Raw genomic sequence first — 15494 nt, 5'->3', positions numbered from 1 at the left:
TCAGCGAGTACGCCTGATACCATAATTTACTAGCATCCAAAAAAATCTACTTGTTTCTTCTTCTCAGTTCAGAAGCATACACAATAGTATATAGCACAATGGCTGCCAAGAGCAACAATTGACCCTTCGATAAGTCCCGCCCCCCTTGGTTACTGTTGCTACGCCTGTCAAGCTCGGAGATGTTCCATGGGTGATTATAGCAAATTTCTGGGAAAAAAGTTCCCAAATATCAGAGAGAAGTCGACAGAAAGGACCACAACACATATTTGAAAGCTTCAGGCACCCCCATGCCCTGACAATTCATATTAAGGACAATCATATAAAAGAACAACAATGTTCCTGCACAGCAGGGTAAGTCAATATATTGCTTTATTTTATAACCCTATAACTTTCATTATCTAATATGTTTTAGCCCATTGCTAGCAAAACTAAACCACTTTTTCATTTTGTTTAAAGCGCGTCAGGATGTTGCTCACATATCGTGGGCTTGATTCAAAGACTGGATCTCCTAAAGCAGTATCCAACCCTGCTCCTAAAGAGCTGCCTTCCTGCATGCTTTAGGTTTCTCCGTACACTTATCAATCCCCTGAGATGCTTCAGTTGGTTGATAACAGGCAGATCATTCAAATCAGTTGTGTTAGAGTACAGAGAAATCTAAAACATGCAGGAAGGCAGCTCTCCAGGAGCAGTGCTGGAGACCCCTGTCCTAAAGGTACAACAGGAAAGCCCAACAAAATCCTGTACAAGTGCCACGACAACGGCACAAACCAAGGGGCGGTACAATAAAGGCTGTGCCAATATCATCTGTGGTGGTAGCAAAGGCCAGACAGGATCGTAAGCAGAGACCAGTTTTTGGCTGACCGCTGGGGTCAGCCCTACACAGGTGTCTGTATGTGACTGACTGACTCACTGACTGACGGTACTTTCACAGCCATAGAGAGCGAGGGTTGCAACATCATAAAGGCGTATCATGGAGCATATTGGACCTCCACTGACGCGACTCTCTGTCTGTACGGCTCTGGATACTTTGTTCGGGGAGTAGTCGGGGCTGCTCCTCCACTGTCCTCACCTACATCCGCAGCGCGCACCTGCTTTCAAACACGTTGTCATCAGCCTCATAAGGACAGTCCTTGTGACACATTGCCCACAAAAGCGCACATTGACCTGCTGCGGTCAGCCACATGCGAGGTTTTGACCTACTCTTGTTAATCCATGTCGGATATCTCTCCTCTCGAGTTTTTGGCTTCGGACAAGTGAAAAATATGACACCCTCCTCTAAACTTTGAGAATATCAGCTGTCAGACTTGCAGATTCCATATGCAGACCGTTTTGGCATTTCTTCTTGTTCTGTCAGCTTGACAGGCCTCCCGCGCCTAGTTACGGTTGCTAACGTAGGATTGGACAGTGGCCGTTCAAGGGAGGGGCTTAGCGAAGGGTCAATTGTTTTAGAGTTGAAAAGAATTACAGAGTGCTGCTAACAATAATTGTAAGATTAGCCAAAGCTAGTAAATGGCAGTGTTTCCCCATCGCAGATCTTAGATCTGTATTATTTTTGTTATCTACGCTTACGGTAATGAACACTGGTAAAAACAAGCAGTCTTTCTCTGACAGACTTCATGGCGGACACAGGAAGTTAAAAGAAGCTACATGCTAAGCTAACCACTAACATTAGCTAAGCTGAGCCAGGCCATACAACAGTTACAGTAGTTATTTCACATCCATACGGGCTAAGTAGAAAACCTTCAGCTTTCAAATAATATCAATGATCAGTTTATTTCTTTAATTGCATGACTATCGGAGGCTAATACTCAAGTCTCTGTTTTGAAAACGGTATTGGGAAGGAAAATATGTTATCAGAACATCTGTAATTTTCTCTGCAGTAGACAGAGTTACCATCTGCAGGCCTGTTAATTGGGTGTAATTTACTGTCTTTGTGCTGAGTGCCCTCAGTTTGCTTTTGCCATCCGACAAATCGCAGATAGAGAAATGCTGCCTTGGCTGCAGGGATAAAGCCATTTTCTGTGGGTGAGCTGAGGTTGCTGTGGAGAGTGCAGACACAGAGAGCCAGCAGCCAGTCGATTCTGAAGCAAACTGCCTGCAGAAATCATCGGCTTGACAAAAGGGCAATAAGGGGGCAGAGGGTTTGTGTGAGAGTCACTGGCCCTGTTGCTGGGGGGGCTTATGTGCAGGTGAGCCGGGCCTTGACTGACATCCGGCGTGCGCGGAGAGAAAGTTTAACCTTGGCATGTCGGAGAACTCACTCTCAGCAGGGAGAGAGAGGGCAGATAGAGAGACGGAGGAATGAAGAGAGAGTGCGTGAGAGAAAAGAGATGGAGGCTGCAAAAGGCTTTCTGCATAACAACAACCAATTTTTTTTTCATAAGCGGCCTGTTTCTAGAGACACTGGTTTGAACCCAAGGTCTTCCTCCATGCATTATTAAAGACCGGTAACTGGCAACACTGCCTCATAAATAGAGATGAGGACAGACACCCGAGGAGCCAGGGCGCTGCTCACTCTTGATCGGCCACAAATCCACCGGCCTAACATGACCCAGAAGGTTCTACATACACAGACCGCCACGGCACCCTCCTCTACCCAGCAGCCCTCTGTTTTGATTCTGTCACTGCACCTGACAAATGGCACCACATGGAGTCGGCTCATTACAGCGCAGGTCAACGGTATCAAATATGTATGTCATTTAGTTTGACTCGACATGTTTGGCAGCATGGGTGTTATTTTTGGCTTCCTGCTTAAGCTAATTTTAGCAGCGTGGCTACAACAACATTAGTGACATTGTTAGAAATATGGGGAAGCTAATGATGTGCTTAACAGATGGCTCTGAATATAGTTCAATCAGTTACAAGAATAATATGGCATGCTTTCTTTACCCGACTGATAAAAGGAGACTCTGCAAGAAGACTAATTGTTTTACCATGAATGCACAGCTTTAATATCGCCTGTATTTTACTCTCCGTTGTATATGGGACTTAACATTTCTTTAACTGCAGTTGTGTTTCCAATCCAAAGCCTCTCTGTATGTGGCCAATCTCATAAAGCCTTTGATATATGTACACAATTTGCCTGAGACATTTTTCTTTTCCAGGTCAGGAAAGATGGAAATGGCTTTTTCTTTCCACAGGAGTGCACATCTCAGTCAAACAGCATATTTATGGTTTTTGTTGCTGATTGAATTATTTTCCATTCCCTGTGTTCTCGGCTTGCGCTGGGAATTGAATCATTGCCTTTGAAACATGATTCACTGCTGCGACTGTTCCCCCCCCCCCCATTCAATTTCAAGGACTTGGCAACCTTGTCCTATTCAAACGTGTGCATTATTACCTTTTATTGTTGTCCATAAATGAATGGCGAGGTTGAGCACTCCAGAGGCGAGTGTAACACATTAGGGCTTGTATAATATCACGTCTCAAGGTAAGAGTCAAACCTTCTACAATCCTGTGTTTCAACATCAAACCCCCCCGTGCAGGGAGCTATCAAAGGGAATCAGGAGCTTTTCTATAGAGCCGAAATAAAAAACCCTTTCATGGATTCAGAAAATGTTTTATATTGCATTCCACACGCTTTTGAATAGAGGTGGATTTGAATGTCCAGAAAGTAATAATAACAGCACTGCTGTGTCAGTGTAATCAGCAAGGGTCTAAATACTTCAGACACGACGTTAATAACTCGCCTTCTGAAGACCATTCAACATATATTTAACAGATACATACCACAGAAAGTTTAGATGGTCCTGAAGCACCTGTCGCCTTATCACACTTAAAGCATGTATGCACACAGAGTGAAAGCCAGTTGTAAGTAATTGTGTGAATAATGAGTTTAGTCTTTGTATGGAAACTCCATGATGGTCCTCTACTCTCGTTCCTTTGTACGCATGTAGCAATGTTTTTGTCGCCCTGAGGTCTCTTTTTTACTCACAGTTTTCAGCTTACAGTTTAATATCAGAACAAACACCATTTAATTATTCTGCATCTGAACGAGACGTGTTGCTCATAGAAAAAAAGAGGTCCAGAACATTGGGAAGCATTTATTCAAGGATTTAAAACTTCAGGTCTAAACAGGCTTTTTATTAATTTCTAAAAAGCCTTCAGGGCTTTTTTTGTGTGTTTAAAGATTTTCACTGCCAATGGGAATCTTTAAAAACCTTATTTTAGTTAGTTTTTAAGTCTACAGCTAGAAAAATGGTACGGTATTTTTCTGCATTTTGCCATTTCAAATTAAAGAGCAGCCCCAGTCATGTTTAAGACGGACTAAATTGTGTCTGATATGTTTTTTCTGCAAAATACGTTTAATGCCCTTCTAAAAATGCATCTCCTCCTTCACCCTCATTAAAGATGCCAGAATCTGCATAGTCCCTGCCCACTATGCAAATTTCGAACCGCCCCCTCCGTCGCTAAAACAAAACACGCCTCTGCCATCGTTTAGTGGCAACTTGTTAAAACTTAGCAGCTTGAAATGTAGTCATTAGTAGCAGTAACGTTAACGTTAGTAGTCAGTAGTGAGTTTGCAAAAGTTTCGATGACGGTTACAGCTGGCTCGCACATCGCCGAAGTGGTTGCCATCAGTTGCACATAATGATATGCATAGCGTCACCTCATCCATTAACGGGATTGGCTCCTTAGGTTTGTGACGTTTCAAACCTGCCAATCTGAAAACGTGTTGTTCAGCCTGTCCTTGGTACACTGCAGGTTAAAAGCAGACAGGCCCAGCCATGGAGATGATGCTGATGTTGTCCCTGATCTGTCTTGTAGCACATGAAGAACACCACATGGAGATGTTTACAAGGTTAAACACTGGACTTTCACTGGAGGGGGGCTTTAAATATTATAAACAACTGATGGTACAAAACACAGCATTAGTGACATGTTGTCTACTGTGAGTGTTAGCAAGTGGAGGTGTGCTCATGTGGCAGATTGAGCTGTTACCTGTAAGAATGACAGGGTGCCAGCTCTACTGTAAGTGGGAGGATAGAGGTGGGTCCAAGTCCCAGAGTCAGAACAGCCCGCGGACACTGAAGCACCTCAAATCTTCTGTAACACCAGTGTTTTTTTGTGTGTGTATGTATGTAGTATAATTGGAGATTTGCCAGACGTACTGTTACTAAATTAAAGCAGTGCTATATTCAAGAAAAATGGTAACAAGAGATCAGAATAATGTAAACCTTAATATGCTTAAAAGCCTGAGAGGTATAAATACAGTTCACACTGGAACGGGCACGTAACAAGTGTAAATGAAGAGAAAACAAGATGCAATGTGTTGGCAGGAGGAAATCACAGACAGGAAGTATAAATAACCTGTGAAGCACATCGACAGGCTGACATCTTCACCTCGAGTCACCATCTTATTTCAGAGGGAAAAAGTGGAATGGGGAAAATTGAGTCAATTAGGCCGCTTCCATTCAATTACCAGTGTGTCAGTCGGGGGGTAAAATGTCTCTGCTCTGACCCCCTCTCCTGTGGCCTCTTGCTCTGTGGTGTCATTACTGCGCTGCTGGGCGGAGGGGCGGGATGAGCCGCACTACGAGGGAGGCGGAGGGAGAGGGGGAGGTTACAGGGGGAGGACAGGCGTGCGGGTGTGTGTATGTTTGTGTATGTGTGGGACTGTCTGGGGAGTGCTGCTGCCTGCTGACCTGGTCATCCATCAGACAGGGTCCATCCATCCACCGCCCCCTCCCTTCCACGCCTCCCCCACCCAGGGCCCATCAGCGCGGCTCTCTGCCAGGCCTGGAACCTCCACATTAATTTCTCATCTGTGGCGCCCTAATGAGCTCCGCCTGCTCGTCCACCTCTGAGACCCCGCTGATTATCAGACAGGGGGGGCGACCATTTGTCAATGGCAAGAGGTGGCATTTACACTGCTGACCTTGCTGCCAAGGAGAGAGGAATCAAGATGGTGGAGAGGAGAGAAGAGTAGGAAAAAATTAAAGAGAAAAGGAAAGCAATCAGCTCTGGAGCATCGCGCTGTCGGCCGTCACGAGCACAGACGTGTATGGACGATCTAAATTCATCGAAGTGAAGGTCCATTTGTCTGTCTGTCTGTTTGTCTTTCTTTGTTAAAAACTGCTTCACAGGAAAACCTCAGCTAGCGTTTTATACCTCTGTCAGGGTGAATACATTCTTCTGCAGGGTGCCAACTAATTCCTGACTATTGGCTATGTAATGAAAAATGAGAAACTGAAAAGAAAAGGGAGAATATTTTGTTCATTCACAACACTGAGCGCAGTTCTTCAGTACCTTTTAACACCACAGGGTGGCGCCTGTAACACACAAGCTGCAAAAAGTGCACTGACCCTCTGAACATACTCATACTGTGAATTACATGTCCGATCTTTGTTTGTAAAAATCTAAATGTTGATTTAGGAACAAGGACATGGCTGGTTAGCTAGCTAGCTAGTCTTGTTGTTAAACATATACCCCTTTCGCACCAAAGTTAGCGTGTTCACGCAGGTTTTTAAGACCCGGGAAGACCCGCCTTTAGATGCCGACACACAAACTCGTCGAAAACAGGGTCAGTAAACAGTGAAGATGTTACGGTGGTTAAGTCTTTATTGTATCAATTACTCATTCAGTCTGTTTATCAAACTTGACGCGACAAATTTGAAACGATATTCAAGCGCTGCTCGGACGGAGATGGGCGGAAGCTGAGATAACAAGGAGTTGCAGAAGTTACCGACGGAGCATAGCATCGCGCCGGAAAGGGGGCGGAGATTAACGTGTCGACACAGGTTTTGTGTTCCCATCAATGCCGATCCGAGCCGAGGCGATAATTACCCGGCTCTCCTGCAGAGTCATTTGACCCGCGTCTGAATGCCGATTGTAGCCTTTCCTATTAAGCAAAAAAGGCGGGTGTTGCAGGTTTTGAAATGAAAACAAAAGGTTATTTTTCTTCTTTAGCCAGTGACCGTGGTGAAAGTCGAATAAAGCCTTTGTGGAAGCATCCGCTTCACGTTGACGATTCTGGCCTCCACCTCATCCTTAATAACCTGATGATGACACGTCGTCCCTTACTTATTTTTTACATCCATGGTCGCTTGTTTAATGTGTTCTTAGAGTTGAGTATGCTCCTTCCTTCTTTGTATCTCTGTGTTTAACTGTCTTTGTGTGGAGGCAGACAGAGGTTCTTGGGTTGGCTGCATTGTTGAGCCGTGGGCCTGTGTGCACGCGCCTCAGAGGGAGCAGGGATTTGCCGGTTATTGGATGGAGGGGAGCGGTGTAGGTCTGTGACACCCGCTAACCTTGGCCAGGGCTACTGGGACTCTGGGGGTATCCATCACTATGGCAGCCCCGAGACCCAGACCGGGGGAAAAGCCACAGAAGTTGCCGGGGGAGGGAAAAAAGCTAGTAAAAATTTAATGCACTCCGCAGAGCGGTCATGTCATACTTGGTTATGGAAAATAATCCCAGATGCCTGCAGTGCTAAAATGGAGCTGTAATGTGCTCGCCTCCTAACCCGGCCTGACAGCCATGATGTACGACTACCATTACCGGAAAATATCACTTCAACTAACCCGTGATCCGGCTCCGCTAAGGGTCATATTATCCATGAGGAACAAATTACACTCCCCCAAAGTAAATACAAATTTCCTACACCGACTGGGTACAAAGCACAGACGGGGGAGGGGGCGGGCGGAGACGTTACCTATGACAACGCTCTGCAGAGTGACAAGGATGATAAAGTACATGACAAATCACTGGCTGACAGGGTACTCTAGTGCAATCAGCCTCAGCCTCGGCCTAGCGAGCACCCACTCAAGCCTGTAAACACTACTCTCTTCCTTTGGAGGGGGCAAAACACATAATCTTTTAACGCTGACAAGTTGCTCTCTCCTTTTTATTACTCATCCTCCCCACTGCGGTGGAAAGAGGGAGGGTTCGGGGGCGAGGAGGATATAAAATGGTTTTATGTACAGTGCTGCCGAGTGATTGAGAAACTCGACTCTTCCGCTGTAATTGCCTGAGGGCAAACACAGCAAAACAATAAAGGAAGAGAAAAAGCAAATATATTACCAGTTCAGATCTTTATTTTATGTCAAGGACAAACAGGTTCTCTCCGCTGCTCTAAAGCACCCACTTAGATCCCTCGCCTCCAATAAGAGCAAAGCACAGCAAATTACAGCACTCCGTTGCATGGCCATTAATAAGACGCAAAGCATTTTCAAAATGGCATTTACAGCTTGTGCCTGCTGATAGAGCGAGTAAATAACACTTAGGAAAGGTGTGGTTCCATAAAAAAAAGCCCAGAGGCGAGCGAAGGAGGGATAAAACAGCTACTGAGTGATAAAGTCCTGCAGATTACAGCGAGGAGTCATTGTCTTCACTGAAGGGCCTAAGTAACACGACTGATGAACAGTTAAGATGGAGAAAGCACTTGAGCACTTGCAGATATTCATACTAAAATGTTTGACTGGCAGTTTCAAGGTGCCACTTATCAGCAGAAATCACTTAAGCATTAGCGAGTCCAGACAGAGAAAGTGCCTGAGCGCTCTTGACAATATTACAAAGACGTCTAAGGCAAGGTGCAGAAATCTGCTGCTGTTAGACTCTAATAAAAAACGATGAATGTTGAGCGATTGTTTCAGCACAGACACTCTTTCAAAAGAAAGTCAAATCAAGGAGGCATTTACATTCATAAAACCTATTTTGCTGTACGTATGCTATTTTCCCCCAGCGGGTTCAGAGAGGTTATCGGAGCTGTGGATCGAACACATGTTGAGGCTTAGGGGATGTTTCGCAGCCGCCCTAAAAGGTCTCAGATGGTGGAAAACCTGTTGGTGTTAACTACACCGTGAAACAAGGCAATGTTATTGGGGCTTTGGCAGATGCACATGAAAGACACCTGAGGCTATGGAGCTCTTTCAGGGTGCTTTCCTGCCAGTAAAGCGGAGCATCGTAACTGGGAACAAGCTGCTCCAAATGAACAGGCCGGCCCAGCCTGGACCTCATAAAAATGACCACCTGATCCTGTGTAGATCCACCAAAAGGACTCACCGTGGAGAGGATGAGTGATAGAGCTGGCATGGCTGCTGGCTCACTGTGTTTCAGGAATAGAAGACAGGCCAGGCTACGTGATGAGCAAAAGCTTTGAGAGCAGGTTTTTGGCCCCTCAGAAGGCATTTGAGCTTGCATAGCACTGTCAATTTAACACTATAGGTTTCATGAGCGGCCAAATGTACAATATAGGATGCAAAGAAGGCAAGTCGTACTAATTTACTCTTCCGGCAATCTGGCAATAAATGAATACTGAGACATACAAACAACAACATTAAAGCAATGGTAGGAAATTTATATTAGATTTTTGTTGTTATATTTGTAGACATTATCTTTACATCCTTACAGCAATTAATTGATCAAATGCTTCGAAAAAAGATGAAATCCAGTATCTGTGGCTGTCACAGGCCTGTAACAAGTCCATCCAATCATATCATTCATGATTGGTTGGCTTACCAGCCCATCTGCCTACCTACCTGCACGTATTCTGTATATTCACCCATTATGTATTAGTGAAATCTTCCAAAAGCTAAAGCTAACGTGCTAGTGGAACAAGAACAATAATGTGTCGCTGACATTTTTCCAGTCTGGTTCTCTCAAAATCTAGATTAACCTTCTGAACAAAGTTCACTCCAGATTTTGTAATTCAATATTCAACACTCTAAACACTCATATTTTAATCTATAGAGACCTCTTGAGTGAAATGGCTCAAAGTGTGCTGTTCAATTCTGCATTTACCTGTTAAAACAGGAAGCTATGGAGGGACTAGTCGCAGATATTAGCTGTGTCTCAATTCAGGGGCTGCAGACTTCAAAGGCCGTATTTCAAGGCCGATTGCGTCACAGAAGCGCGTCGAAGGCTGTCACATTCCGAAAGCTCCTCCTTTCCCACGTGTCCTCCTTTTCCTGGGCTGCGAAGGATCCATCGGGTGCATCATTCGCGGCCCGACGTATCCCGAGATTCACTCCGCACCAATTCAAATGAGATGGCGGACTCTTACGCGGCCGAGGAATACACTTTAAATGTAAACGTTTTTGGTTTCAACTCAGTGGAATAGCCAGAACTACACATGTTTAAATAAATGAAAGCGACCTTTAAACAAATCATCTCTAAAAGAATAGGTTAACTTACTCGATGTTAGTTATGCTAGCTAGTTAGCCCTCTAGCTACCTGTTGCTAGGCGACAGGATCAGCGTTTGGTGATGCAAGGATAAGGGCGGGAACAGCTGGTGACGCAAACAGGAAATCCTCCGTAGACCAGACTGTCTCATTTCAGTTCGGCTTTAATGGTTCTACACAGGCTGTGAATGAAGCATCCTCTGTGGACCGCCTCCGTCGAAGGCTGCAGCCCCGGAATTGAGAAACAACTATTGATTGTGGTTTGCAGAATCCAATGGCACTATGTCAGAATATACATTTAGTTATTACCCATAACTACTTGCTACCCGTAGGTCCTGTGTGTCACGGCGGTGGGAAATAAAATATAATTTAATATGACACAAGATTAGTAAATGCCCACAAGTCCAGCATGAGTCATCAATGCTTTTTTAGGGATTCCAGGAAATGAAAAACTCTCAAATATCACTCAGAATATCAACCAATGCCAGATACTGTCGTATAAGTATAGGTATTTACCTTGCCCTTGTCATTATCTGAGCTCTGATTGGACTGTTGATACTGGCAGATAGAAAGAACGGCTGGTGGTAGTGACAGCCAGAGCAGAGATGCTAATGATAACGTATGGAGAGCTAATAACACCAGCATTGTGTGAATAGTGACTGCAGTGAGCCTGCCTCTTCCCTGTCTCCCACTATGCCATTAACATGTCATGTTGGACAGGACCCGTCCTACAGGTCACTTTATAATGAGCAAATACCTGACAGTTTCCAAAAACATGCACACACCCACAACCACACACACATACACACACAAACACAGGGAGCAGGGTTGTGAGATGCGAATAGCTGTCTCTTATCAGAGCCTGGCAGCTCCCGCCGACACGGCAGAGGCCTTCTACACCAGGCAGAACATGATTTCTCCTGGGAACACTTTTTCCATTTCCTGCTTTTGAAGGGAAACTAAATAAGCCACGTTTGTCCTCATCTGAATACATTTGACCCATTAAAACGACTCTGCTCTCCCGCGTCCTCCTCTGCTGCCGTGTTGTAAAGTAGACCGAGTCGCCCACAGAATGCAAATGACAAACAGTGGCAGTGGGCGTCGTGCGCCCGGCGCCTGGCAGCGGCAGATAGTGGCGGAGGTGACGTGGACCGAGGAGGGGGTAAAAGTGTTGAGTGGGAGCTCCAATTACCCCCTCACATTGAGGATGAACACATGAGTCAGCCCCTGTCATAGGGGTCCCCTATTTACTAATTCACTCCTCTGTTACTTTAACACACAATTAATCAATGACAGGAAGGTGTAGTTGGTGCTGTTCATCAGGAGCGTAACGTGAGCCAGGGTGAATTAATACCGTCACCGGGGGGATTACAGCTTACCGTGCTCTCTCTCTCTCTTCCTGAAACAAAAAGGAATTGCCACCGAGACAGGAGCAATTTAAATCGACAACACTGAGTAATGACTCAATTTGCTGCACAGTCTAAACACTACAAGCAAATGGCATTACTTAATCATTAGAGTGGATCCAGATCTCTACTTAGAAGTCATTGGGAAATATGGCTGCTCTTAGAATATATGAGGTACACTCAAACGGTGAATACCTGGATTTTACAAACAGAGCTACATGAATAATGTAAAGAGGGCTGAAGCAGATTTGTAGATACCTGTGAAAGCCATAAACTTTACTCTGACCCAATGTGGCAGCCGTTCTTAGAAAAGTACAGCTGTACTGTTAAGCCAACAAACAACACTCATGTAATTCAGCATGGCAGGATGTTTCATACGCTCAATTGTTATTCCTTTAAATTGCTACTTTCTGACTGAATCATGCCAACAGAAACATGTTTGGGAGCCTTGTTAGAGAGGCCCATTAGATGGGCTGAATCAGGCTTAACAGGTAATTCCTGTACTTTAAACCTCGGCCCTGTTTCTACATATTTTGGCTAAATGACTTATAGTCACAAAACGTTCTTTAAAGAGGGGGTATTATGCTGTTTCACATTTAAGGACATATATATATATATATATATAATGTTACAATGTTTGATGTCCAAACTAAACATGGGTGAAGTTTCAAATCTGTAGGTAAATTTATGTTGGAGTAATCCCCAGGCTTCTGTGGCTGGTGTGAAAGCCAGGTTTCACATGTTTTTTCTACATGCTGTACTTTGTGACGTCACAGCAGGCTTTGGAGAGCTGGCCAATCAGAAGAAAGTGGGCTTGTAGGGGCGGGGTTTCTTAAAGGGACAGAGCTGATTGAGTTGTTTCAGGCAGAGGCTGTATGAGGGCCTGCACAGAACATCAGCGTGAGAAAAATGTTTTTTAACTCGAAATGATGCTAAGCTACTAAGCTAATTAGCATAATACACTGCCTTTGTGTCACAATTCTGGTTGAGAGTGAAATCTGATTGTGCTTTTACATTCCTAAGATGACAAGAACAAGACATCTAGGTAAACTTGTAAACTGTAAACATTCCTCAAGTGCTACTTTCAGCTCATACTTTCAAATCTTTATACTTTACTGCATCACAGGGTCCATTACTCACCCACAAACATTTCTTCTGCAGCTGCCACACTACAAGAAAGCTGTTACACTTGGTGATAACATGATTTTCACGACACCACCATCAGGCCAAACTTTGCGTTATAATCTGGCACATTCTTCATGTATTTAATCTGCTGAATTTTGTTAGTAGGTGATCAATAGTGTAGGAGGTTCTGATAATTGAGACTGAAATCAGCAATGATGAACAATTTATAGAGTTCGTGTTACTTGGGTGTCGGCTTAGCTTGGTGGTTAAATCAGCAGCCCACATACAGAGGCTACAGTCCTCGATGCGGCGGGGGCCCCAGGTTCGACTCCCACCCTCGGCCCTTTGCCGTGTGTCATCCCTACTCTCTCTTCCCCTGTTTCCGACACTATCCACTGTCCTCTCTGTCAACAAAGGCAAACTGACCGGCCTATAGGCGCATGTAAAGGTGGACAAAGAGATCAGATAGGAAGACAGACACGAGTACTGAACATCATTCTGCTGCCAGTCAGTGCTGTGCTTTAAGCAGAATCCAGCCTGCACCCTGAGCCCTGCCTGTCACAGCAGTCTCATTTAAATGTCATCTAAATCCTAAAAACCCAGAACAGTTCGATTTAGATTTTGCACATCATTAAGTCATTTATAATTAATGCGCAGCTAATTAAGGCTTTCACATAGTTATTAACAGGATGTTTAATTCTAATTACATTAAATTCTCAGCCTTAAAGAAGTAGTCTAATATTTGAATTTTATTGAACCCGATAAAGAGTGCCTGAAAGGATTCAAGCACATTAAATGAATCACATTTAAAGCAGTCTTACCTTGTCGTCTTGGTCGCTCTCGGTGTCACCCTGCAAACAAAGAGAAGAAAGGATGAGCATTAGGATGGACATGTCTCCATCCTTATTTTATAACATTTAAACACATAATCTAATGCAGCTCTGAAAACAGCATATCTTATCAGCTCTAATGACGAACCTATCACATGCTCATATTCAGTGTGAATATCATCAGATCACTTCATTAGCTGACACGAGCTCTGGAAGAGTGAAACAAAGCACATTCCTCGTGAGCAGCCGTGTCCTTGTTAACATTGAGACGTACGTGAAATTCAGACGGAGCTGAAATCTCGACACATAACCGCTACTAGAATTATAATTCCACGACGCCTGCTCCCGCTTCAGGCTGGAGACGGAGAAACGACACGAGGAAGGGGAACTTTGTAATGGAGGGGGGAAAAAAGTGGTTAGATTTCATTTTTTTCTTTCCAATTTCAATTTCAAGGTCCACTTAATTCTTTATCAACTAATTAGTGTGATGCTGGGTGACTGGCGGCCCTCGACGTGGTGCATATGGCTGAGGTGCAGAGAAGCACTGGAGTCGGTAATGAAGAAGGCACTGGGGGGGAATATGGGCAGGGGTTTGCACAGCGAGCGTGAGTGCAAGGAGGGGTTGGTGGGTGTCGATTAAAGCAGGGAGGGAGTGAAGGAAGGGGGTGAAATGATTGACAGCCCAGGGAGTGAGCGACAGAAGGCCCTGACGTTTTTTTTTTTGTCTCTCTCTTCCTTTTTTTTGCTTCCATCTCTTGTTTTCTGCTGATCCGAGGCCCTGCAGAGCTCAGAGGTAGCTGGCCGGGCTCGTGGCTGCTCTGTTTCTGAGGCTGGACGGTGAAAAAAAAAGGGGCCTTGCGAGCTCAGCAGGAGCATAGCATCCAATTTACAGGCCTGTCCCACACGGCCCCAGGGGCCGCCTGCGGCACACTGCCATGATGGTCAGCTCCAGCAGCTCATAAATTATGCAGAGGCAATAAACGCACTGGGCAAACACTCCTCAGACGTTTCCCTGCTCTCCATCTTTCTCTCACTCTCTTTTCTCCAACACCCACAACATCCCTCCCCCCATTTTAATACAGTGTGGAGCGAGCCAGCAGCCCTATGGAGCGTCAGCTGGAGGGAGACATGAAGGTAATGAAAGACGAGAGCACATTCTGATAATACATGAAGGTGTGTGTAATGTAAAACAGATTCCTGCTCGTAAATGAACTGGCTTAAATGCAAAGCTAGGTTGAATTCTTGATTCTGGTTATTTAAGGCATTCTACATTCTGATATTCCTGTATCACACACCAGAGCTAGACATTATCTATCGAAGCAGTTCTGATCAAACCTAATCTCAGCACCAGATCTAATCGGATCAATCGGCAGAAAGAAGTCTTGCACATTCAATGTCATCACGCTCATAGTAATATGTCTATGATGTCGACGACACTGCGGCCAAAAAGAAAGAACAAAGAGAAGAAGAAAATACTGAAAGCTGGAGATCAAAGGAATTGAAGAAGACAGAGAACACTTAGAAGAACCTGGTGTTGACTAAAGCTGTTTTTAAAGACTGCTGACATTAAAGAGCAACTTGCAGGTTACATTTTTTATGACATTAATACTCAGTCTTGTTTTAAAATGGCTGTTGAAAAGGTTCATCCTTGATTTCATATTATTTACAAGAGGAAAAAGTGGCTGTTTTCAGTAAAGCTGCTAAAAACGGCTTTTTTCCCCAACATGGCGTCAAATTACGTCACAAGAGCGACTCACGGTGACTCTGCTTTAGCTCAACGTGCAGAAGTAGGCGGTAGTTAGTCTGAGCAGTCGTATTGTATCGTATAGATATTATTTGGGAAGTCTAACATTGTATTTCACCAGCGCTTATGATGGTTAATTTTTGTGTTTGTGTCGGGTGCACAAATTCTAGCTTGACGGGACATCGAGCCGCCATTTCCCTGACAGGAAGAGGAACAGAGCCAGCTTTCGTGCCTGGGTGCATTTTGTGCAGGTGAAGAGGTGGGACT

The 15494-nt window shown here is 44.6% G+C and overlaps 1 protein-coding gene across 1 annotated transcript in view; it reads right to left on the bottom strand.

The window, feature by feature from the left end:
• The window catches only part of auts2a (activator of transcription and developmental regulator AUTS2 a), a 415680-nt gene that overhangs the window by 119227 nt on the left and 280959 nt on the right, over window positions 1-15494 (bottom strand). Inside the window, 1 exon segment of the mRNA XM_069668725.1 lies at window positions 13475-13504. Coding sequence (XP_069524826.1) covers window positions 13475-13504 — 30 coding nt within the window.

Source organism: Semicossyphus pulcher, unplaced genomic scaffold, assembly GCF_022749685.1.
Source record: "Semicossyphus pulcher isolate SPU_LCO1_2020_fin unplaced genomic scaffold, fSemPul1.0.p SCAF_10, whole genome shotgun sequence".
Lineage (NCBI taxonomy): Eukaryota > Metazoa > Chordata > Actinopteri > Labriformes > Labridae > Semicossyphus > Semicossyphus pulcher.
The sequence above is the reverse complement of the archived record's forward strand: the minus strand, read 5'-3'. Positions and strand labels throughout refer to the sequence as shown.